Source organism: Cajanus cajan, chromosome 5, assembly GCF_000230855.2.
Source record: "Cajanus cajan strain Asha chromosome 5, NIPB_CcT2T_4, whole genome shotgun sequence".
NCBI lineage: Eukaryota > Viridiplantae > Streptophyta > Magnoliopsida > Fabales > Fabaceae > Cajanus > Cajanus cajan.
Window position 1 is genome coordinate 26987264 of NC_138521.1, and position 26430 is coordinate 27013693.

General features: G+C 39.4%; 2 protein-coding genes across 2 annotated transcripts; both read right to left on the reverse strand.

The window, feature by feature from the left end:
• Positions 1–7645: 7645 nt before the first annotated feature.
• On the reverse strand, positions 7646–9265 carry LOC109788408 (uncharacterized). Its single transcript, XM_083074369.1, has 2 exons — positions 7990–9265; positions 7646–7935 (listed from the first exon to the last, which is right to left on the reverse strand). Exons 1-2 carry the CDS (start codon positions 9263–9265, stop codon positions 7646–7648), a joined length of 1566 nt encoding a protein of 521 aa, XP_082930495.1.
• Positions 9266–15467: 6202 nt separating this feature from the next.
• On the reverse strand, positions 15468–22554 carry LOC109788411 (uncharacterized). The gene is made up of 11 exons (XM_020347130.3): positions 22205–22554; positions 20667–21952; positions 20487–20576; positions 19942–20406; positions 18298–18418; positions 18038–18205; positions 17681–17922; positions 17461–17551; positions 17315–17367; positions 17137–17230; positions 15468–17048 (listed from the first exon to the last, which is right to left on the reverse strand). Exons 1-10 carry the CDS (start codon positions 22368–22370, stop codon positions 17153–17155), a joined length of 2760 nt encoding a protein of 919 aa, XP_020202719.1. The 5' UTR covers positions 22371–22554; the 3' UTR covers positions 15468–17048; positions 17137–17152.
• Between the last annotated feature and the right edge of the window lie 3876 nt (positions 22555–26430).

A 26430-nucleotide genomic window follows, 5' to 3' on the forward strand; every position in this document is an offset into this window, starting at 1 on the left:
TACAAAAATATCAATTATATATACTTTCATTTATTTTATTTATAATTTTTTAATTTAATATATATATATATATATATATATATCATACATGTGAATTTTATCGATCATTTACTAGTAATTTTCATCAAAACTTTTTTAATTAGTTTGCATGAATATATTACCAATGTAAAAATTTATACACAGATAATCAATTTAAAATTATTTTTAATATCACTTTTAAGATAGTTATTATAGAAATTGATATATTTATCATTTTGAAATCATATAATAATATAACAAGTGTACCTGCCTGACGGTACACTCTTAGTCTTCTAGGTAGTGAAGGGCCGAACGGATACTTCTGGTGGGTACTTCAGAGGGGTGGAGGTACCTGCAAAAGACACTCCGACGCTCAAGTCAAGACAAGCACGATTTTCTAGGGTAAAGAATGAACAGTGACGTACCTCGTTACGTGTGACCTATTTATAATACCTGACATGAGCCTGAACATGGTGGGCTTTTCTGACACTTACCAAATTAGGTAATACGACACTAATTGGCTAATTACGTCTTAATCATGCGCTTATCCTTGTTAACTATGATCAATATTATAATCCTTGCTTTATCCTTCGGCACTTCCTGAGCCGACAGGTTAGGGCTCGGGGTGCTGAACGTCTTCGGCTGTAGGCCGAGCCGATAGGTATTTGATCGGCTATCCTACGTGATCGGCATTTGGCTGAGCCGGTGTTGTATATGGAGATGCATCATGGTTCCGTTCGGCTCGTCATTCAGCCAAGCCGATATTGCTAGCGGATTCCTGTCGGCCTTCGGCTGTAGGCCGAGCCGATGCTAGTGTCAAGATTTTAGGTATGGTTCAGTTCGCGTGGGTGTCTGACGGAACGGCACGTGTTGGTCCACGTGACCGATTGGGTCTTCCCGGTACACAAGCCCCCCAGCCTTTATGAGTGAAACGACGTAAAGGGTAGATATGGTATTTCTGTGGTTACCTTTTTTGAGGGAAGGCCAAGGGTTACAACTGTTGATGGGAAACGAAGGGTTGCAACCGTTGGGCATTAATGACGCGTGGGAGGAGTTATGACTGCTAATAGATGACGAAGAGTTGTAACCGTTGTCGGAATACCAAGGGTTATAACCGTTGGGTATTAAAGATGCATGCGAAGGGTTTCACATCGTGAACCGTTGGATCTAAGTGATCCCACGGTGTGTAGAGGGCCATGACTCTTGATATACTTGCAAGGAATGCCTATAAATAGGCGTGTGGGGGGGGGGGGCCAAAGACATAGTTATTATTTGCTCTGAGCCGAAGTTAGTGCAAGTGTTCTTTTGTCCAGACCGATCAAGCTCACGCTCTAATTGCAGGTACGTTGACATGGCAAATGTAAATCTTGTTCATATTGACTCCTCTGGGGACACAGGCGATTCTGCCGACAATGGGTCGCGGGCGCTGACAGTCCGAGATGACGTGTCGGCCTCGGCTTCCAACGGAGCGGGTGAGTCTGTTTCTGGGTTCGATCGATCGCAGGGTGAGAGTAATTCTGCTTCGGCCATAGTCTCTGATGACCGTCCGAGCGGGGTACCGGAGCCTCCAGGCAGTTTGCTCCTATATCGACTCCTGGATACTCTTGGGTACATGGGGAGGTGGGCAGCGTGTACTCTCGTTATACCAATAAGAAATCGCTTGTGCAGTTTGTCTCGGCTGTGAAGTTCCTGACCTTTCCCGAGGAGGAGGATCCTTCTCCTATTTTCTTTCAGCCGTGCCGAGGTGACGGAGTGCCGAACCCTGACTTCGTGTACTTGGACCGAGGGTCGAGCAAGTATCAATTTTTCTACGTGTACGATTACATGTTTCGGGATTTGAATGTGACGCTGCCGTTCGATGATTATTTCATGGGTATCCTGCGACTTCTAAACGTGGCACCGAGTCAACTTCACCCAAACACTTGGGCGGCTATGCAAGGTTTCCGACAGCTTTGCTTGGCCGTTAACATTGAACCAACTCCGCACTTGTTTTTATATTTTTACTCCTCTCGGCCGACGAAGAAGGATAAATGGTTGTCGTTGATTCGTCACAACGATTGCTTGTTGCAACCTTTTACTACGTCCTACAAGAATTTTAAGGTAGGATTTATGAAGGTGATGATTTGGCCGCAAACAGGGAGCAAATATTTTTTTGATGGAGAGGATTCACTTTTTTTGCTGTACTGGACTCGGAAGCCGAGAAAGTACGATACGATGTCTAAATCACGACTGTCCCCGGAGGAGAGAACGAGTTTAAATTTTCTGGAGAAGCTGCCTCGGCCTTTACCATGCTGACCCTTGGTCTGATTGTTCGAATCGGCCGACGTAGCCGAAGAACTGATTGGTATAGTAGCTTTCTTATCTGTTTAAACTCTTGCGTTACCATTGATTTTTACTAATGATGTGCAGGTATTATGGCGAACTTTGATGACGACTTGGACATTTGCCAATTGATCAGAAACTGATGTGGCAACTGCCCCGACGACGAGGACCACGGCCAAAGCGCGCGCGAGTGGAAACCAGCCAGCCCCACAAGGTGGTGGGGCGGGGCCGATTGCCCAGCCCAGGAAGGGCGGCAAGGGGGGTTCGTCTCGTCCCTAGCCCGAAAAAAGAAGGCCCGATGGCGCAAGGGTCAAGGAAGAGAGTCGTCGAGCCAAGCACCAATGGTTGGCCAACCCGACTGCTCTAGAAGGCTTAGTTGGGCCAAATTTTTTAGCCGGTAACGTTAATGCTCAGGATTTCTTGAGCCAGGACTTAACTTCTGAGGCTGGTCAAGGAATTTTGAGCCGCATGAGTTTGGCTCAGAAATGGAATTTCTTCTGTGAGTTCCAAGTTCGGGCCGTGGCCTTGGCTCAAAGTATTGTGATGGAGCCGAATGGCGAGGCAGATGGGCTTCGTCGTCAACTGGCCGAGCAGGAGAAGTCCCTGCAAGAATTGCTTGCTGCGCTGACCGACGCCCAAACGGCCAACGGTAAATTCCAGGCCGAGCTTGACCGCCGGGGGCATACTATCGACGACCTTGCTCTGAAGGTCCAACGTCTGGAACTAGCCTTGAAGAATGAAACAGAGAAGGTTGTCGTCCTGGGCAAGGAGTTGGAGGCCGAGAAAATAGCTTTCGGGTCTTACAGGGAGAAGGCTCGCAACAAGGTCTTGTCTCAGCATCAAGCTGGGTTTGCTCAGGCGGCTCGGCAGGCCTGCTACTTTGGCGACTTCCCCCCTAACTTTCACCTGGATATGACAAAAGACTTTTTCCAGGGTAAGTTAGTGGATCTGTCCTCCATTCCTTCGGACCAGCAAGCCGATGAGGAAGCTCCGGCGCGACCGACTGGGCCGATTGAAGAGGAAACAGCGTACGAAGAAACTGTGCCTGAAGATGGTCTGGTTCAGGGGGAATCGGAGGTGGGGTCTTGAGCGTTTTATTGTTCTTTGTATGGATGGGCCAATAGTGCCCTTTTTGAATGTACTGTTCCAGGCCGATAGTGCCTTGTTGAATGAATTGTTTTTCCTTGCTGTTATCTATTGGTGTAATATTTACTTTTTTCGTGATGAAAACTCGTAAGAATTGATAGAAGCCGTATCCTTGGCCGAGAGAGATCTCGGGTGGGAAGACTTGTAAAATAATTAAAGCCACGTCCTTGGCCGAGAGACATCTCGGGAGGGAAGACTTGTAAAATAATTAAAGCCACGTCCTTGGCCGAGAGACATCTCGGGAGGGAAGACTTGTAAAATAATTAAAGTCACGTACTTGGTCGAGAGACATCTCGGGAGGGAAGACTTGTAAAATAATTAAAGCCACGTCCTTGGCCGAGAGACATCTCGGGAGGGAAGACTTGTAAAATAATTAAAGCCACGTCCTTGGCCGAGAGACATCTCGGGAGGGAAGACTTGTAAAATAATTAAAGTCACGTACTTGGTCGAGAGACATCTCGGGAGGGAAGACTTGTAAAATAATTAAAGCCACGTCCTTGGCCGAGAGACATCTCGGGAGGGAAGACTTGTAAAATAATTAAAGCCACGTCCTTGGCCGAGAGACATCTCGGGAGGGAAGACTTGTAAAATAATTAAAGCCACGTCCTTGGCCGAGAGATATCTCGGGAGGGAAGACTATGAAATAAAATCGCAATAATGTACAACAAGTCATAGATAGTTGAACTGTCTTGTTATTGATTGAGTGGATGCCTCGTTAAAAACCTTGCCGGCCAAAACCTCTTTTCACAATTTTTTAAGAGGAAAAAAGACCGGTGCAAGGAAAAGAGTGCATCATTATACATTTTCAGATGTTCATGAATTAAATTCTAACTGTAATAGGTCTTCAAATGAGTAGAGTTCCATGTCCGAGGGATGACCTTGCTGGACAGTTCTTCTAACTTGTAAGCCCCATTGTGGAGGGCATGCCGTATCCGGAACGGGCCGTCCCAATTGGCTGCGAGTTTTCCCTCAGAAGGGTTGCGTCTTGCCGACCCGGTTGCTCTCCATACGAGATCGCCTTCATGAAATGTCCTCGGCTTTAGGTTGGAATTAAAGCGTCGGGTCATGCGTTGTTTGCATGCTTCGGCCACTACCTATGCCTTCTCTCATACTTCATCGAGAATATCGAGTTCAGCTCGGAGTGAGCTGCCATTAGACTCCTCATGGAAATGTTTTCGCCTAAAGGACGGTTCTCCCACTTCAACCGGGATCATCGCGTCCGCGCCGTACGTTAGGCGAAAAGGCGTCTCTTTGGTAGTTGATTGCGGCGTGCATCGGTATGCCCAAAGGACTTCTGGTAACTCTTCGGCCCATGCTCCTTTGGCCGAGCCGAGTCTCTTCATGAGCTTAGTGAGTATAACCTTGTTGGCTGCTTCGGCTTGCCCATTTGACTGTGGATGCTCGACTGATGTGAACCGATGCCGAATGCCAAGGTTTTCGAGGAAAATGTTGAATTTCTTGTCGGTGAATTGAAGGCCATTGTCCGAAACAATGGCGTACGGGATGCCGAAGCGGGTAACCAGATTTTTTCAAACGAACTTCTGTACGTTGGCAGCGGAGATGCAGGCGAGCGGTTCGGCTTCTATCCATTTTGTGAAGTAATCCACCGCAACGAGAAGAAACTTAACTTGTCCCTTTGCCACAGGGAATGGCCCAAGTACGTCGATACCCCATAAAGCAAACGACCATGGGGAGCTGATGCTGTGCAATTCGACGGCCGAGGCATGGATGAGATTCCCATGCTTTTGACATTGAACGCATTTTTTGACGAACTCGGTGCAGTCCCCCTTCAGAGTCGGCCAATAATAACCGGCTCGCAAGACTTTAGCCGCCAAAGTTCGCCCCCCGGAATGAGAACCACAAATACCTTCATGGATTTCCCGCATCACATAGTCGGCTTGTAGGTTGTCGATGCATTTGAGCAGGGGGGTGGAGAATCCTCGCCTGTAAAGATCGTCGGCTACTATGGAGTACCGAGCTGCTTGCGTTCGTGTCTTTTTGGCTTCCATCGGGTCGGTTGGCAGTTCCCCTTGGACAATGAAGTTCCGCATGGCGGTCATCCAGGTCGGCGTTTCAGCGCCGGCTGTCATACATTCAGTTATCACACTCGGGGAAGGAATCTTCAGGTGAATGGTTGTGCGCAATTGTCCTGGTTTCCGGCTGCTAGCGAGCCGAGCTAACTGATCAGCTCGTTCATTGTTGCTTCGTAGGACGTGTCGTATCTGAACCTCGATGAAGTCATCCTTGAGCTTTTGAAAGAGGTGGTAGTATTGCAACAGATTGGAGTCTTTGACCTGAAAGTTATCGTTGACCTGTTCGGCCATGATTTTAGAGTCGGTCCATCATATGAATTTTTTCACGCCCATCTTGGTTGCTAACCGCATCCCAGCTATCAAGGCTTCGTACTCTGCCTGATTGTTGGATGCTCGGAAGCCGAAGCGGAGGGATTGTTCTACGGTAATGCCCGAGGGACTAGCCAGAATTACGCCAGCGCCACTGCCTTGGGCATTAGAGGATCCATAAACATGCATGGTCCACAGCTCATCTTCAAAACGACCCGGAGGAGTGAGCTCGTTAACGAAATCAGCCAAATGTTGTGACTTGATGGGACCCCTCGGCTCGAAAGATACGTCGAACTCTGAAAGCTCGACCGACCATGCCATCATTCGGCCGGCAATCTCTGGTTTTCTTAGGACTTTTGCAATTGGACAATCAGTTCGGACAACTATCTTGTGACTCTATAAGTACTGCCTGAGCCGGCGGGCGGTGTAGATGAGCCCTAAGGCTACTTTTTCAATCAACTGGTAGCGTCATTCGGCATCCTGTAGTGTCCGACTGATGAAATACACCAGTTGTTGTTCATCTTGCTTCTCTTGAATCAGGACGGCACTGATTGAAGTGCCGGAGACAGCTAAATACACAATCATGTCGAGGTTGGCAACTGGTTTAGAAAGGATCGGAGGTGTACTAAGACGTTCCTTGAATTGTTGGAATGATGCTTCACACTCCGAGGTCCATTTGAACCGCTTCGTCTTTTTCAGCAAGAGAAGGATAGGTTTAGCTATCTCGGCTAGGCAAGGAAGGAACCGAGAGAGTGAGGTGAGCCGGCCTGCCAACTTCTGAACCTCTTTTAGAGTACCTGGACTTTTCATATCCAGAATGGCTTGGCATTTGTCAGGATTTGCCTCAATGCCTCGGCTGGACAGCATGAACCCTAAAACTTTGCCGCCTGAAACCCTGAACACACACTTCTCGGGATTGAGCCTCATTTGGTGGTGCCGAAGCGCCTGGAACACCTTGGTCAAGTCTTGTGCATGTGCAGATACGTTACTTGACTTTACCACCATGTCATCGATGTACACCTCCATACTTCGGCCAATATGGTCACTGAAAATTTTTTTCATCAGCCGTTGATAGGTGGCTCCGGCGTTTTTCAATCCGAAGGGCATCACCCGGTAGCAGTAATTGGCCGTTTCGGTGATGAACGCAGTTTTCTCTTCGTCTTGGGGGTGCATACGGATTTGATTATATCCGGAGTACGCATCCAGAAACGACAAAAATTTGTGACCAGATTCCCCATTCACAAGCCGATCAATATTTGGTAGGGGGTAGGCGTCCTTTGGGCAAGCTTTGTTTAAGTTGGTGTAGTCGGTACACATACGCCACTTCCCATTCGGCTTCTTTACCATGACTACATTGGCAGCCATGTCGTATAGTGCACTTCTCGGATGAACCGAGCATCTAGCAGTTTTGATACTTCAACTTCGATCGCGGCTTTCCTCTCTTCTCCGGCCTTCCGACGCCGCTGTGCAATCGGTTTTTCCTCTTTGCTGATTGAAAGCTTGTGGCAAAGGAAATCCGGGTCAATGCCAGGCATGTCAGAGGGATGCCATGCAAACAAGTCTTTGTTGTCAAGAATTACTTGTCCGATAGCACTCTTTTCTTGTTCAGAGAGGATGGTCCCTAGGTAAGTAAGCTGGGAGTCCGAAGCTCCAACTTGAATCGATTTCTTATCTTCAATAGGTTCTACCCTCTCTTCTTGATCGATTCGGGGGTCGAGGTCCATGTCCGATTGCTATGACACCGAGTGAACGCCTCTCGGCTCCTTAGGCACCTCGTCCTTCACTCTTGGTAATCGCAAGCTGGCAAAGTAGCATTCTCACACAGTCTTCTGATCAGCATTGACCGTAATGACTCGTCCTGACTCGGCCGGGAACTTCATGGCTAAATGAGGGGTGGACACAACCGCCCCAAGTCGATTCAGGGATGGCCGGCCGAGCAGAATATTATAAGATGTGCTGGCATGAACCACCACATATTTGACCGAGATGTCACGATATTCGGCTCCTTCAAACCCAAACCGGGTTGACAGCTTGATATATCCCTTTGTCTTGACTCGTTCACCTGAGAACCCAACTAGAGGTTCATCATAAGGAACTAGCTCGGATTCTAGAATACCCAACTACTTGAACGTGTTCCAATACAAGATGTCGGCTGAACTACCCTGATCAACCAATGTTTTACGTACAATACAGTTGTGAATTTCAACACTGATTACCATCGGATCATCTTGGTCCGGGTCAATGCCTTTGAAGTCGGCCTCGATGAAAGTGATGGTGGGAAGGTGGTGACGAGCTGTTTCCACTGCATGCACGTGCCGAACGGCTCGCAGGTGTCTCCGTTGGGCCGATGAGGATGAGCCCCCGCCAGCGAATCCACTGGCTATGGTGTTGATGACTCGCCGAGGTTGCGCCGAAGGCTCTTCCTCTCGCCTATCTCTCGACCGACTACGTTCCCTGTATGAGTGTGTTCCCGTTCTCCTTTGCTCGGACTGATCATGCCGCCGAGACCTGTCGACATGTCGGGATGGGGTCAGACGGTCTATGAAGCCTTGCAGTTGCCCCTGCTTGATTAAGTCTTCAATTTTGTCTTTCAAAGCCGCGCATTCCTCTGTGGAATGCCCCCGATTACGATGGTACCTGCAAGACTTTGTTGTATCAGCCCTGGGAGGGGTCAAAGCTCGTTTTGGGACTGCTAGCACTTCTGAGGCAAGTGCTTGCTCTAGGACGGCCGATCTGCTTGTATTGAGTGGCGTATATTGTGAGTATCTCGGCCCGCGAGGAGGCTTCTCGCGAGGAATCAGCTCTTTTAGACGACTCCAGAAATTAGTCTCGACCGGCTTATCAGGTTTTGCCGACACCTCCGCTCGGGCTTGGTTCCAGAACTCAGCCAATTCTTCCATCTGCATGTATTTGTCGGCTCGCCGACGCAAGTCATCCATGTCAGTAGGGGGTTTCTTACAAATTCTGTTGGCGAAAGGCCCCGGTTTCAAGGCGGTGGTAAGGTGGTGCAGAGCTACAGCAGGGTTCAGGTCTCGGATTTCAAGCGCCGCTTTGTTGAATCGGCTCATGAACGCCCGAAGGGACTCCTTTTTCTCCTGACGGATGCTAACTAGTGCCAAAGAGGTCAACTGGTGGGGCCGGCTTGTAGCGAACTGAATGGTGAACTGGGAGGCTAACGTGTTGAACGAGTCAACCGAATTAGCAGGAATCCGAGTAAACCAACTCAGTGCTCGCCCTTTTAATGATGTTGGGAAGATTCGGCACAAGGCAGCGTCATCAGTAGTGCTTAGAGTAACTTGAGTTAAGAACACATCGACGTGCTCATCTGGGTCGGTGGTACCATCATACTTGTCTAGGGGCAACGACTTCCAATGGTTAAGAAGTGCAGACTGCATGATGTTTAGGGTAAAGGGGTGTCGGTGTGCTCCGGCCGGCATCGGTTGTGTCGGCCGGCTGACCGAAGCATGGACAGCTGGGGCAGCAACAGAAGTATGAGGGATAGAGGTGTGATGGCCGTGTGAGTGGAACGACCCCTAAGTGTGGGTTGTCTCAGAGGGTTTCCATGTGGGATCCCGGTACTGATTTTTGAGGGCAGCATTCTCCTCTCGCAACGCAGCCATCTTGGCAGCATCTCTCTCCCGTTGCTGTTTCATGGCGGCCATGTCTTCCTTCATTTCGCGCACCATGTCGGTCAAGTTTGTCTCCTCTACCATCTCGGCATTGTCTGCCCCGGACGGGTGCTCATCTTCGAACTGGTGGTCTTCAAGGTTAGTTCTTCTTGTCTTTGCCATAATGTCTTCAAAAAGTCTCTTCACAGCTATCGGTTCGGCCCCACGGTGGGCGCCAAAATGTACCTGCCTGAGGGTACACTCTTAGTCTTCTAGGTAGTGAAGGGCCGAACGGATACTTCTGGTGGGTACTTTAGAGGGGGGAGGTACCTGCAAAAGGCACTCCGACGCTCAAGTCAGGACAAGCACGATTTTCTAGGGTAAAGAATGAACAGTGACGTACCTCGTTACGTGTGACCTATTTATAATACCTGACATGGGCTTGAACATGGTGGGCCTTTTCTGACACTTACCAAATTAGGTAATACGACACTAATTGGCTAATTACGTCTTAATCATGCGCTTATCCTTGTTAACTATGATCAATATTATAATCCTTGCTTTATCCTTCGGCACTTCCCGAGCCGACAGGTTAGGGCTTGGGGTGTTGAACGTCTTCGGCTGTAGGCCGAGCCGATAGGTATTTGATCGGCTATCCTACGTGATCGGCATTTGGCTGAGCCGGTACGCTGTATATGGAGATGCATCATGGTTCCGTTCGGCTCGTCATTCAGCCGAGCCAATATTGCTAGCGGATTCCTGTCGGCCTTCGGCTGTAGGCTGAGCTGATGCTAGCGTCAGGGTTTTAGGTATGGTTCAGTTCGCGTGTGTATCTGACGGAACGGCACGTGTTGGTCCACGTGACCGATTGGGTCTTCCCGGTACAACAAGTTTTATATTATGTGAACATGTATTATATTTTAATTGAGTATTATTTAAAATAGTTAAAATAACTGACAGTAAATAATTGTAAGAAATAACGATATACAAGCCTCTTTCTCAAACATTTTATGACGTCTGGGAAATTTTGTTTACAAAACTTGCTGAAAATACCAAATGAAACACGCTTTGCTATGATTGGCAGTAGCACACTCCCAAATCCCAATAAAAAAGTACCAAATGAAAATACCAAAGGGATATTATATGTGCATTTATGGAAGCCAACAGTGTGTGTCCACGTTCTCTCCAAGTTAGCCTTTTGGATAGAATAGGGTGAAGAGGGTGAGAGGAAAATGGATGGTTAAGCCATTAGGGCAATGGTTGACCAAAACAATAATGCTACTTTTCGAAAAGAAAAATGATGCCTATGATAGCACGCAGTTATGCAGCTTTCATGAGCTTCTCATGTGTAAAATGGTAACCTAACATTCCTATTTTTCTCAACTTGTTTAATTAAGGTACACATTATGTTAAAAGACTTACAATTCTGAATTAGTTACTATTTTTAATAATGGATATTTTATAGTAAAAATATAGTTATAAAAAAATATAAAGATAAGAAAGATTAAATATTATATAAAATCCTACTATGTACTATATCACATTTTATATTGAGTGGTTATATTCTCAAATTGTATAATTCACATAAACTTTAACTATTTAGTCAATGAGTAGTGTCACCTTCGTTTAAAAAAATGAGAATGTTCAATCTAAACTCTTAGGAGATGTTTCGTATAAAGATTATTTTTACTTTTCCAAAAATCTGAAGTTGAGAAAGAAAGTGCGCGTGTGTGAATTATGTAAAAATGAAAATATACAATCTCAAAATTTAGGAGATGTTTAGTACAAGGATTATTTTTACTTTTTAAAAAATCTAAAGTTGAAAAAGAAAGATAATTTCTCACGTTTGGTTTACTAATTAAAAAAATGACACTCTCAACAAACATTATTTCTTGGAAATGATTTTTACCTGTGTCTTACAAAATTGTTCCCCTATTTTTTTAAAAATGTATCAAAATTACTTTAAATAAATTTCTTGACCCCCTTAAAATTTATATAAAAAAATATATTATAGGTTGATAGAAGAAAATTATCATGTTAGTTTACAATTATGAAAAAGAAAAGGAAAGAATTATATGTAAAATTAATATATAATGTGCTAGAAAGAGAGATAAAAGAAGTATTAATGATAATGAATTATTTATGATGTTAGAATATTTACATATAAGTGTTAAAAAAATTATCCTCCCTTAAAATAAAGTTTTGGCTCCGCCTTCAGGCCATTACAATTGCAATTGCTAGCACCACCATCACCATATTGCCACTACTGTCCCCCACTCCCTCCCCCCACCACCACATTGACACTGTGGCCATCATAAAGGAGGAGGAGGAGAAAAATAAAATTATATGAGATAAAGAAGATAAGAGAGAGAGGGAGGGAGAACCAAGAAAGATGAGAGAGAAGATTGAAGAGAGGAAAAAAGAGATAGAGAAATTGTTGCGGGTTGCATCAATTGTTCTGTGACGGAGGCTAGGTGGGCCAAGTCACTGTCGAATCAAATCATGGCGCTTGGGCTGCTGCGCTCTTAAGTAAAAGGAGTTGCGTCCTGACTATCAGCTATAGTTTTTGACCTAGTGGTAAGCGCTCGATCCAACAATTGGTCATAAAAAAATAATAAAAAAGTTATACGAAATCTTAAAGGTTTTGTTGAAGTTGTTGGATAATTGAATTATAAATAAATTTTATTAAAAAGTTTCACAAAATCTATCATTTAAATTAATCTATTGAAATCTCTATATTTTTTTTAATACTAACAGAATTTTTTAAATGAAAAAAGTTTTAATCGAATACCATAAAATTTTGAAGTACTCCTAAAAAATCATATTATCTTAATTGAATATCACCAAATTTTGATATGCTCTTAAAAAATTTGTTTGTCTTAATTCAATATTACATGACTTTTTTATATTAAAAAAAAAGTTTTGATTAAATATTATAATACCTTTTTTATGATAAAAAAAAAGTCTTTTAAAATTCTTTGAAATTCTAATTATCCAATAGATCTCTCATAATTGAATACCATCAAATTTTTTACATTCTTATACTAAAATCTTGATTGTCATAATTGAACATTACTATATTTTGACATATTCTTAAAATAATCTAGATTTTCTTAATTGAATATACATTACTATTTTTATGTTGAAAAAAAAAATCTTTATTGAATGCTACAAGATTTTTTTATAATAAAAAAATCTTTTAAAATATTAATCCAATACATGTTTAAATTGATTCGAATGAAAAATTATTATAAATTTGGACATTAATTGTATTACCTTAATACTATATTTGTTCCTATATATAAGACTCAAATACCTAATTCACTAGGATTAAGAAAAGTAATTAATCTAATTGATAATGATAAATTTGCCTTATTTTTATATTTTTTTTCCCAAAACTACCATTATACTACTTTTTTGTCTTCATTAATACCCACTTCTCTCTTAGCCAATTAAAATGCATGTCATTTAGTACTTCTCCCTCATAATTAATTTCATATACTCTTCAAACCAATTAGAATACATATCTTTTAAAGAATTTATAATTAATGCATTCTATTAAATTAAGAGAACATGTTTTAATTAAAAGTGTTTTAGTCTAAAAATAATAAATATTTATATACCAAACATTATGAATTGAGTCTTATATAAAGAAAAAAAATAATTTTTTTAAATTGAATTTTATAAATAAAAACATATATAATGAATGGATATTGTAGCCGTAGTATTTAGCTAAATTGTTGTATAAATTGCTCGCAAAAACATTCATTTCATTACATATCATTAAGGTAATCACATTTAGAATTAGTCACCATACATTGAATTTGCAATGGAACATTTTTTTTTTTTAAGTTAGTTGCGTTAGAAAGGATATCAATATCTTAACCTCAAAAAGAAATATCTCATTTATTATTAGTATTATTAGTATAGATAAATTTGAGTTTGTTTAATTAAATCTCGCTCTTTAACATGCATATTACTCATTTCAACCCTTAATCTACTCTATTTCTCTTGTACTTTTATCTTTCATATTTCTTTCCTTTTTATTTTAGTTTTAATCCAAATAACCACCACCTACGTTTACAAAATCTCAAAATGGAGGGAAGGGAAGTCCACTTAGCATTACTGCAAGATTAATTTCTCCATTTTTTTTCCATCATGCATTTGCATATATACTTTAATTCCTAAATGGTTCGGTTGAAAGTCAAATCTGCTTGTGTACAAGACAGACTACAAAAGCAGCAGGGAACTTAATTTAACCTCAGATTAAATCCCTCTCATCTATGGCGATCTGCAAAAAATAATAAAGTAATTACAGTTGAATGAGTTCTGCATAAATAGAACATGAGGCCCTACCCTAACCCTTCATAAGAATCCAACTCCAGAACTGAGTGGGTAAAAAGATACCAGAGGCTGGTTATACTCTTACATAGTTTCAGTGTTGGAACAAAGAAACAAATTAAAAATAAAACAGCACACAACACTTACAATTTGAATTCACTGTAATTACACAAGCTTTGTTGAAAGACAGTGATCTAGCCTTCGCGGCTTCAAAAATGAAGAATCTTACGATCCCTTTTGCAGAACATAAAGATTTCAGAAATATATGCCGCAAACTGGTCCCCCTTACATAACTAATCCATAAATTAAAAAAAAAAAAAAAAAATCCTCACGTGTGTTAAAATAATAGAAGCGTGATCAAATGAAATTAAAACCAAAAGCGCACGCTCATTAATACTATACATTCATACATATGTTTAGCTTCACTACTGTTTTAGTTGAGTAAATAGACTCCATTATTTTGAGAGAGATTCATTTATTTCAAAAACAAAAACAAGTATTCATATATTTACTCACTCAACAACTCACTCTCAATTTCAATAATCCAATCATTAAATTAAAAATTTTAATCTATAAAATGTCTACAAATTTTTTAAAAATTTAAAAATGATTTAATATTTCATTTCATTAATTTAAATTGAAAGATATTAAAAAAATTACCTTATACATTAATTTGAATCTAAATAATGAAGTATTCAAACTTTGCAAAATCTTATAAACTTGATCTATATTAATAACTTCTAACTAAAAAATTAAATCATTAAAATTCAATGTAGAATGAGTTATTGAGAAAACTAAATCTACCAAAACTTACTCTTTCATCAAGTGAATCCCCCATATATATGTATTAACAATACAGATAAAAATTACAAATCCCAAGTTTTATCCATTGACAAAAGTAAAATTTTTATCAATACATATAACAGCTAAATAAAGAAAATAAAAAAGTCCTTTGTTTAAACATTGCATTGTTATTGGTTCTTAAATAATCTGACAATGAATTGGTTTTTGTCTGACTACGCTAGTAATCCAGTAAACAATGCAACTGACCACATCTATCTTTCTATTAATTTGATTGTGATTGAAAAGTCAAGTTTCCATACTAATTCAATATAACAAAACTCAGGGTCATAGGGTGTTGAAGGAAGCTCGTTAAAATTATAATAGGAAGCCTAACAACCCTCATAATAGTTAACCCGATCATCATTTAATGGTGGGAGTTATTCAGGAGAACCTCAAATGCAGTTGAAGGGGTCTCACCAAATTTCCTTAGGGCATCATTCAGCCCAAATGAGCACAGAAAGGAGGCCAATTTCGTATTGCAGTTTAGATGGAAAGTAGCCCTCCGGCAAAGTTTGTTTTCTATGATTAAAACCACTAACGAGACAGAGAGACAGGGAAGACAGGTTTCAGCAAGAGATAGAAAAAATCTCCAGAACCTCGGGTTTTTTATATCCCAATTATTTGTACTCGTTAAAATTGTAAACCGACTTTCATTTTCCAGTATTAAAATGCCAATATTATTTAAGTTGAATAGGACAACAAAAGGAGTCTTCTCCAACTAAAAAGACTTAATGACCCCAGACCTTCTTTCCTTCCCTCAGGTGGAAAGAAGATTAGCATATTTCTCTATAGTCATCTCAAGCCAAAACAAGAGGATAACAGAATGTGTTTAAACAGACGCACACACTAACATACGGGTCTCTTGTATTCAATTCATGGCATTATACAACAAAATACACAACTTTCCCATATCCGTATCACAGCTCATCATACAACAGAATCTAAGAAAGTATGAGAAAAAAATGGAGCCTAAAAACTAATAAGCTAAAAAAGAACAGTCCTAACTATTCTAAAACAAGACAACAGAAAGGTAAGGCCACATAAACAGAAATCGCCATGAGAAAATCCTAGTAAATTTATACTGAAACAGAATTTATAAGTAGCAAACCTTCAGTATTCTACACATCTTCAATCCAAGTCTAGTTCCAGTATCCTCTAACCAAACCTTTAAGCTGTTAAGAATTAAACATTACTTCTTTGACTGCTTTAGGTGAATTTTTGTGGTTTTTGAACATATTAGTAGAGCTTCAAATAATATACATTACACCTCGAACTTCTAGGTATTGCATAACTTAATCAAGTAATATTCCAGGCCCTGGCCCAAGTTACATCCGATGTAGCATCCCAATCACTTTGTACCCCCAACCTATTCACTACAATAAAAATCCTACAGAAAGAGAGGCAACCTAGCAATCTTCAATGTAAAATGAACATTTTTGTAAAGTTCCATTTGATTGATGGTTCACAATGTTTCACAAACCCGTCCAATAAATATCATGAACAATTAAAACAGTAAGGAACAACCTTAGATGTCCCCGTCATTAGATATTCATACTCTAGATCAACAGCGATTTTACTCTCAGTCCATACTAATGTTACATTAGAAAGCAAAAAATAATGAGATCTCCTCAAGGATACCCAAATTAGTAATAACTTAGTATCATAAGAAACCAAATCAGTCAAATAGATCATTTTCTCCATAACCATGACATTATCCATGAACATCATGCCAAATGAAAGTCAACCTTTCACTGTATTTAGTCCCTAGTCTCATCTTCCAGTAAATTCAATAAACATAAAGTATGCCATAAAAAGGCTACTTCTGTGTGGAGATCAATAAATATTTCAAGGGTCCCAGCCAATCAAAAGAACTCCAAAATATGGTAAAGCTTTCAGTTCAGATCAAAATTGGCTCCTAATAATGAAAGTGAAAATGTAACCGAACTCTCCAAAGTCATCATAGAATCACAAGAGCCTCAATATGCATATTCAAATATCAAACCTTGCCTATCACTTCATAAAAAGATAAATCCATCACCACAAAGATTTTTACGTCCAATAGTCCTTTAAACTTTCCAATCATCAGAGTTATATTTGCTGAGTCAAATATTATATTGTACATTCAACAAAGCATCCTCAAAACACTAAGTCCCTGATCTCATCATACCTAAGTTGTTAAAGAAAATCTAGCCCATTCCATAGAAATCTTATTAATACCCTACTCCAAGACCAGAGAGAACCTACCCAACAATCATTAAACAATTTAGTCTATCCCACCTATGACCAAATAGATATGGAAATATATAAACAAACCAGATGGAAGAGGATAAGAGAGAAGTGTATAGAAATAAATATGCAACTTCAGAATTGTATGCTCAAGCCACAAGCTTATACTTGGAAGATGTCTATCCAATAATTCCAGATCCACCTAAAAAGGAATAAAGGTCCACAAAACATTAGAAGAGAATTTCACTGCTGCCAAATTAGGATATAAAATTTTACAAAATAATCCTTACCAAAAGATTCATCACACTAATAATAGTATCCACGCCCATGTGAGCCTTGATAGCCTTCACCCCCATAATAAGATGAATAGGAACCTCTACCATACTGTAACATGAATAGCATAATTTGTAACTAATATTATAATTAAATTATATGAAAAATAAAATAGGTTATACAATGTTAACTCACATCAGAACCATAATAGTCAGGCGGGTACTGTCTGCTGCCAGGCCCAAAAGAATCTATAAATAAAAAATAAAATAGAAAGTAATCAAGAATATAACCATGCTATTGAATCAGAAAGGAGAAAAAATGAGTACAGGAACACGATGTACCATGTTGACGAGTTCCATGAAATATAGGCGGATCTGCATAATCCAATCGGGGACGAAGTCTATTAGGCCCCATGTAATCAGGTTCAGGGTCCTACAAGAGAGGAATGCAATCAATTTAAACAAATTAGTATTTTCCAGTTGTAAATAGAATTTAACATAACATTTGTGTGGAACTACAACCCACACATATAAGCGAAATTAAAATAAAATAAAATCTTACAGTCATATAAAATGGACGTTTCATTCCATGCATATTGTCATCATATAGATATGGATCATCAAAATGCCTTCCCATAAAAGGCATGTCAAACTGTCCACCTGGGGAGTAGGGCCTCCTTGGAGGAATAGGCTCACTAGGGCCTCCATCAGGGATACCACCCCATGCTCTATCATGATAAGGTCTAGATGGACCAGCAAATGCAGCACCTCGGCTACCTGCATAATGTCCACCTCTCACAGCTCCTGCTTTACAATATAGTAAACTATTAAAAAAAATCATTCAAAAACCTTCACATCACTGCATTACATACCAAAATAAAATTGAACTAAAAATACAGCAAGAAGCTCAAAAAATTACCTTGTGGACCAAATTGCCTCTGATGGAAATCTGGATACATATTAAAATCACGGTCATCCCGAAAACCCACTCTTCCAATTTGGCTGTGTCCACCATGATAGAAACTCCTGCCCCTGTTGAAATTTCCCCTGTTGTTGAAGGGATGTCTTCCCCGTCCAAACCCCCTTCCTGTGGTAGGAAATGAGATTAGATAATCCAAATAATGGTGTCGACAAGATAATTTAAGTTCCAAGTGAATTGCCAGAGAAAAACTAATTTACCTGATCCTGATCTTGAAAAGGCTCCACTCCTAGCATGACCTATTCGGAAACCACCACACATACCACCTTTGACAGCCTGTGTTTTAGGCAAAGGATTTGAAAGTCTCGCCCTCACTTTTATCTGAAAAGCATGGCAAAATTTGAGTCTTATTCACCAAATGGACAAGAACTAGAATGTTAGATGAGAATATCAAGTATGTAGAATAAAAATTAAGCCCAAGATTCTCATAATGATACAGTCATGAAGATTCAAGATTAATTTTTTGAGAGAGATTAAGGAGAAATAGGGAAGGAGATCAATAAACATGGTCGGCAACCTAAAATCAACTCAGGATCATAGGACTTCACAATTATTGGTAGTAAATTGGGTTTAACTTGTTCTCAAACCCATCATTCTTTTCCTGGTAGAATTGGATAGACTTGGTCAGACTCAAACTCATAATTGTGAGTGGAGCAGAGAGTCAACTAGTATTTTTTTGCATTAATATCTACCCCAAATTGCCAAAAACAAATGTGTTTTGGCTGTCCTCCTTTGCCAAATGGTAAACAATGTCTCTAAACAACGTGATCCATGTAGTTATTAAGAGAGATTTCATGGTTAAACAATGTCTCTAATATTTGGTTTTTATTTGAGCCAAATAGTGTCATGTAGTTGATGTTGACCTTACTGAATGGGATAAGGCTTTTGTTGTTCGTAATGGGGGTCAATTATTTTCATGATGATTTTGTTTATGTTGATTCAATTTTGTATTTATAAACAATGTTGGGAACTTAGAGTTTTGTCAGCAGATTAAGCTTGGAAAATGCATTGTACATAATATTGTTATAGCTACATAACCACATTATGTACAAAATACCATTGCTTTGACTATTATTTCACACCATTAGGCTTTCTAATGCTTTGTTTAAATTAGGAGTAAAATAAACAGGAAAGAAATACTAAAGAAAAAAAATGACAGAAATAGAGGAGAAATGGAATGGAAAAGTAATGTTTTTAGCATGGATAAAAATAGGATGAAAGTAGAGGAATTTCTCTACGCTTGATTGGTTGAATGGAAAACTGGAAAAAATAAATGAGTTATATAAATATAAACACATATATATATAATAATTAAAAATGTAGTTTGGGGCAAAATATTTTTGGTGGGTTCCACAAAAATAACTTCCCTCCTTCATATTTTTCCTCTCAAACAAATGGAAATTTAGCATTTATATCCTATCTCCCTCATTCCTATTTTCTTCCACTCCAATTCTCCCCAAACAAACAAGGAGCTAAATGTCATTATTGTATCATGTAAACTTGTACTAGTTTACAAGTTGAATCTACATATGTTGCAAGAGTATATAAGCACATGTTTGGTTGAGATTATTTCTTTGATTATTCAAAAACTGTGAATAAAATGATTATTTCTCCAAAATAAAATGAACCAAAACGCACAGACTCAAGTTTGACTATCTTCTTTAAAAGGCAATTTCTTTCCAAATCATTGAAATTTAACGATAATGCTGTTGAAGTTGATAGAACATAGAATTCACTCTTCCCTACATTGCTGAAAACAGGAAGAAAGGATAGCAAAGGAAACAAAAGAGAATAATTCTGTAAGAATGTAAAATCATGGTCCAGTAACAAATAGGATTATATACCTTCGATGCTCCATCACCCAATTCTGATTTATTTACACCATCAACACAAGCTACAGCAGCTTCATGTGTAGAAAAATCAACAAATCCATAATCCTTCCTCTTAGCTGTAGACATATTTCGTGCTAGCACAATTCTTACAATTTCACCGTAAGCTTTAAACAGCTCCCTCACAATGTCTTCATCCCAATGTGGAGGGAGACCGTTAATAAACACAGATTTCACCTGTGCCATTATCTCTGGGTCTGGTTCACGTATGGGTTCAGCAAAGGCTACCTTGGCAGTTCGCTCAGTATGGCCAAAGATTACGTCTGGCTTTTGAAGCCTCTTGTATGCAAGCATGGCATCTGCATGACAAGAGAACTCTAGGAATGCAAATCCCCGACTCAAGCCCTCTTGTTGAACATCTGGGACAAGTGTAATGCCTTCAACCGCTTCAATACCATAATCCTTCAGCTTCTGCTTAATCTGCCATCCATGTATTAAGAAATAAGTGAACCAGCCAGGGAAGTAAATACATGCCACAGAGAAAACTATTGTAAGTTTACCGCTTCTTTTGTCCAAGTATTGCAAATATTTCCCAAGAATAATGTGTCATTATCCTCGCTAGGTGCAGTGCCACACCGTTTACCATGTATCTGTATAGAATGGGAGGTAAAACCACGGCACACAAAAGAAAGATAAGAGTGTAAAGTCAAAGAAATAAACAATTGGGTAAAGAAACATACCACAGGGTTCTTCATTTCAGACAAAGCTTTCTTTGCATGCTCCTTATTAGCAAACTTCACAAAAGCATAGCCCTTGTTTTTATTTGTTGAAGAATTTTTATGCAACCTAACTTCAACTATCTCCCCAATCCTCTGAAAAACCTTTCTCAGATCTTCCTCTGTAGCATCTCGATCCAACCCACCAACAAAAATCTCATGTTCTTTTTTAATCTTCCGCTGATTTGCAATGGCCTCCAATTGTCTATGCTCCTCCTCCAATGCCTCAGTTTCTTCTGGAGGTTCCTCTGGATCTTCCTCCGGATCTTCTTCTGGATCTTCCTCCGGATCTTCTTCAGCAAGCTCCACCCTCCCTTGTTCTCCAAGATCTAACTTTTCACCACTCTGTGGTCCTTCACCACCATCTTTACTGGGATTAGCATCTTCATTTTGCATCTGGGCTTTCACTTCTACACCAAAAGACTCGGTGTTATCTTTCGGTCCAGAAAAGTTTGTTTCCTCTCCCTTTGCTTTCTCTTGGTCCTGCTCTTTCAACTTTCCCTTGCCTTTGTCTCCCTCCTGTTCTTTCAACTCAACCTTTCCTTTCTGTCCTTCCTGTTCTATCAACTCTACCTTACCTTTCTCTCCTTCCTGTTCTTTGGACTCTTCTTTACATTTCAATCCTTCCTGTTCTTTCAACTCTTCCTTACCTTTCTCTCCCTCCGGTTCTTTTAACTCCTCCTTTCCTTTGTCTCCTTCCGGTTCTTTCAACTCTTCCTTCCCTTTGTCTCCTTCTGGTTCTTTCAACTCTTCCTTCCCTCTGTCGCCTTCCTGCTCTTTCACCTCTTCCTTTCCTTTCTCTCCCTCCTTTTCACCAGTACAATCTTCATTATCCGCAGATATATTGAGGTCCATAATGGGCCGTCCCGGTTGCTTAAAAGAAGCAGAAGCATCCTGAGAAGCAGTTACCTCAACTTCCACCATGGCATTTCCCTTCACCAATTCACAAACCTTTTCATCAACAGGTTCATCCACTTCCATCGACTTCTGTTCGGTCTCATCAGATAATTCAACAGACCCAACACCTTGTTCTCCCTCTTTCTCACCCTCAACATTACCGGCATCAACTACTTCAACATCTTCCACTCTCTCTGCTGCTCCACCATTACCTTCAACCGGAGTTTCATCAGCTACTGCCTCACACTGTTCTTCCAAATTCGGAGTCTCAATTACTTTAGTTCTCGGCCTCCCTGGAGCCTTCCTTTTGGCAGATTTTGTACTGCTACCACTGCCTAACGATTTTTGCTCCACTGTTACATATTTTGAGATTAAAAAATAGCACTCGAAAAGAATCAACAGTTTCAAACACCAAAAAACCCAAAAAGAATACATAAATAAACAAAAATTGCAGCAGAATCATGAAGGAGAAACGAATTCCCCAGTCGCTACGTAAGGGTTTCGGTGTAAGCCTTAGTTTTTTCTTCATTTAATGTTCCAATCGAGACAGTTAGGTCTTCCTCTCGGACTAAAATTCGAAAAGGGGAAAAAAAGAAAACGCTTACGTGGAGATTGATCGGGGTTGGAATCAGGTGCGGGCGAGACCTCCTTCTTCTTGGTGCTCCTGGCTTTGGTGGCGGCGGTGCGCTTCGCCGCAGGGGATTTCCTCGGCGGCGGCGTCTTCTTAGGGGTTGCGGATTTGGAAGCGGAATCGGCGTTCCGAGTTCTCATGATTGATCAATCAATGATCGTTGATCTAACGAACGAGGATTAAACCTATCGCCTATATTTATATATGTAATCTGAACTGAAGTGAAGTTACCAGTTTCCAATGCTTCGAAAATGTTGGTTTTCTCTATGAATAGAGGGAGGGGAACACAACAGGATCCACGGTGCTCTTATAGTGCTGCCACTTTTAATTTTGCCTTGTAATTTTGGTTATTATAGGTCCGTCTACGTGTAATTTTAACTTTTATATATATATGGTAAGTCAGCAACATATTCGACCCTAAGATTTATATTTTGCTTCGAGTCTTATTAATCTTAGTAGTTAAGAAAAAGTAAACTATACTAATCAAACCAAATTAATCTTAGTATGTTCACTCGATAACCAAGATGGTTTCTAAACTATCTGACAACAGTTATTTTCATAGGAAAAGGGCAAAATGTGTATAAAAAAAGTAGAGGAACATAGTAAAAAAATTAGTTTGATTGTTATAATTTATTTATTTTTTAAAGGAAATTGAAAGAAAAAATAGATAATCTATTTGGGAGGACATGAAGAATTTATACTCGAACATGATTATTTTCTAATAAGAACATTTTAGTGTATACTGTGAAATTGAAGGTAACTTTTCTTTGACCATCTATGGTTTCACCCAGAAACCATACTCAAAGCATTGTAGGAGTAGTTGAGCAAGAAACATATACCATGGAAGACAATGCAACAACAAAATGTTGAAGTTGTGGAAGTGATGTGTTGTCAACATGAAGCCGACCTCCTATTACTACGCACATAAAATGACGCCATCAAAGCCCAATTGCAACATCAACAACCACAAAATGAGTCAAGTTATACACGTACTCGAGAGGAAGAACATCGTTCCCCCTTTCCCAACTCATACATAATAATTTGAACATGAAGTCAGTCATAGTCAATCTCAACGTATGCATGGTCATCCTATAGTTTGGAGACATTGTTTTAATGATGGAATAATGGAAGTTTCCCTTCCTTAAAGGTGGAAACCATTAAACATTGAACAATATAATGGCACATCAAATCCTAATGAGCATATGTTGACAAAGCTCAAAAGATGAAGCTTAGTTTTTGTTTTAATGATTATAAAGAGTGTCTCTCATATTTAAGAGAGTTGAAATTATATTGATATATGTTAATGCTTTGTTAGGCCTGTTTGTTTTATGCATGTGAGTAACTTAGTTATTTATTTCTTGTTAGATGGTAATTGATGATGAAAAGAATTTTGAACTTGTTTTAAATTTGAGAATTTGAATATGTTACTCAAAATAATCGATTATCCATTTGTAATAATTAATTATTTACATTTTTTCTCATTCTAAGAAGCTCATCGTAATAATTAATTATTATTGTGAAATAATCAATTATTTTAGAGTCAACACTCTATAATAATCAATTATTCCAACAAATAATTGATTAAAATGTTCTTAACTGATTTCCAGATTTACCAAGAACAAAATAATTGATTATTAGATAATCAATTATTTTAGTCAGAAAGTTCTATAAATATTAGTTTTCGAACTTAGAGTAAAAACAACTGAAATATTTGTAACTTTGTGAAATCTCTTGAAAAAAAAACGTTTAAAAATTCTTTGTTTCCTCTACAAAAGAATCGTTTGATCATTTATGGATAATTTCAAGAAGGGGTTCAAGAATCATCATCATCCAACTAGAGAGAAAGGTTAAGCTACTCTGACTTTGATTGATTCTATATCCAATTGAATTCGTTCTAAAACTATATTTATTATTGTTCTTGAGTAGGTTTCTCAAGATTAAAGGTTTTGTAGTGGGTGATTTACAAGGGACATTTTTAGGGTTCAAAAAATGGGTTTATCATTTTAGGAGTTTATTGCATGTGTGTGATTGTAATACTCTTAATCTAAAGATAGTGAAAAATCTCAATAAGATTGATTGGGGACTGGATGTAGGTCACATTGATAGTGACTAAACCAATATAAATCATTATGTCATTTCTCTTTATCCCTCACTCTTTATTTGAGTTCTTGCTAACATTGATTGCATGTGTTAAATCTATTATATTTGAATGTTGCATATCATATATGTGACACCCTTACTATCCCAACACATATTGTAATAATGTAAATAAACTAAAGAAATAAATTTTTCAACATTGGTAAAAGGGTCCACATAAAAACCTTCATAAATGTTCTTTAATATCCAAAATAATTGAAAATAAAAGTTGGAAAATAAAACATAAGAGTTTACAAATTATTTTCAAAAGAATAAGTATAACTCCAAATGCATATAATAATCCATGTCCTAGAAATCTTCTGCCCTAATGTCATAATATCAGAGCACACCCACAATTCAACTGTTGGCATTCTAGATGTCACTCAAAGTTGGATATTCCTCACCTAAAACATCCACAAATTGTACGATGAGAAAAGAAAACATCTATATGTAAAGCACATACAAACACACCACAATGTAATCTCATCATAACTCATTACATAATGAAATATTTACAATCATTTCTACATATCATAATTCTATCAATCATGCATCATCTTTACATCACAATTCTCAATCACATCATTTCATCACATCATATAATTTGTACTATGTTAAGCTCACACCACCCCTATAGCATCTCGTGCCCAAGGTCGTGCCACGCCAACATAAGTACTAGTTGCCACACATAAATCTTGCAATTAACACTATGTCATGCTCACGCCACCTCTGTAACATCTATTGCCTAAGGTCGTGCCACGCTGACATACGTGATAATTGCCTCACACATTTCACACTATCATGATCGCGCCACCCCTGTAGCATCTCTTTCCCAAGGTCGTGCCACGCTGACATAAATGTGAGGAAGAGGAACCACAATCACATTTCATTCACAATCATCACAAATCTTGCAATTAACACTATGTCATGCTCACGCAACTCTTGTAGCATCTCTTGCCCAAGGTCATGCCACACCAACATACGTGGTAATTGCTTCACACATCCCACACTATGCCATGCTCACACCACCCATGTAGCGTCTCTTGCCCAAGGTCGTGCCACGCCAACATAAGTGTGAGGAACCACAATCATATCACATTCACATTCAACACAACATCTCATTTTATGCCAACATACTCACATCATAATTAATTGAACAATTAAGCCATTACATACCATTCGCCACATCATACTATCAATTCAATACTAAAATGATAGATACAATATGTATACATTTGTACCATGACATCACACCACAGTCCATAACTCAATTTTGCATCACATACACGATATAGATAAGTCCACACAAAACAATGGTTCACCATGTGATAAAAGTGAGTGGGAGAAGTGATGATTGAACTCCTCCAAGCTCCTTCTAGGCACGGATCCACTTCAAAGGAGATACTACCGAATGAATGAACACCTTAGGAAGGTGAGAAGCTTGCGGAATGAAGGCCTAAGCCTTGAAGGAAGCATCCAAGCTCAAGAACATCAAAGGATTGCACACTTCAAAGGGAAGGAAACTAGGTTTTCCTAAGTGAATTTTGAAGGCACTCTCTAAGGTTCTCTCTTGAATGATTCGGTGACTCTTGAAAATGGCTGAAGCAACTCAGACTTTCATATATTCAAAAGTGATTACAATGTGTAGGAGAAACACTTTAAGTAGGGACGGTTTTGGCACCTAGACTAAACTACACAAGTTGGCGCCTAAAATTTGAATTCAAATTGGAAATTTGAATTCAAATTTTGGTGCACATGGGTGTGGCCGTGAGTTTAGGTATCTAATGTGCATCTAGGTCTGATTTGAGAGTCATTTAGGGTTAATTTGAGTGTCACATGTTCAGCCACCAATTGGTGCAAAACATGTGACTCAAATGTAACTTAAATGGCTTCCAAATTAAACCTAATTTAACCTAGTTAACCTACTTTAGTATTTCTTGTATTTTCCTAATCTAATGACCTAAATACAATGGTCAAACAAATACAATGGAAAGGAAAAATTACAAGAATGAAAATGAGCCCAATATTGGGTACCAAAAGCCCAAAGGCCCATGAAGCCCAAAA

Excerpts from the sequence above, each read along its gene's own strand:
- LOC109788408 (XM_083074369.1), bottom strand. The coding sequence starts at position 9,265 with ATGCCGGCCGGAGCACACCGACACCCCTTTACCCTAAACATCATGCAG. Across the intron at positions 7,936-7,989 it reads TAAAACATTGGTTGATCAGG|AATCCGAGCTAGTTCCTTAT; the intron begins GTAGTTCAGCCG and ends TGGGTATTCTAG.
- LOC109788411 (XM_020347130.3), bottom strand. The coding sequence starts at position 22,370 with ATGAGAACTCGGAACGCCGATTCCGCTTCCAAATCCGCAACCCCTAAG. Across the intron at positions 17,552-17,680 it reads AACGTCCATTTTATATGACT|GACCCTGAACCTGATTACAT; the intron begins GTAAGATTTTAT and ends CCTCTCTTGTAG. Across the intron at positions 17,368-17,460 it reads TCATGGAACTCGTCAACATG|ATTCTTTTGGGCCTGGCAGC; the intron begins GTACATCGTGTT and ends TTTTATTTATAG.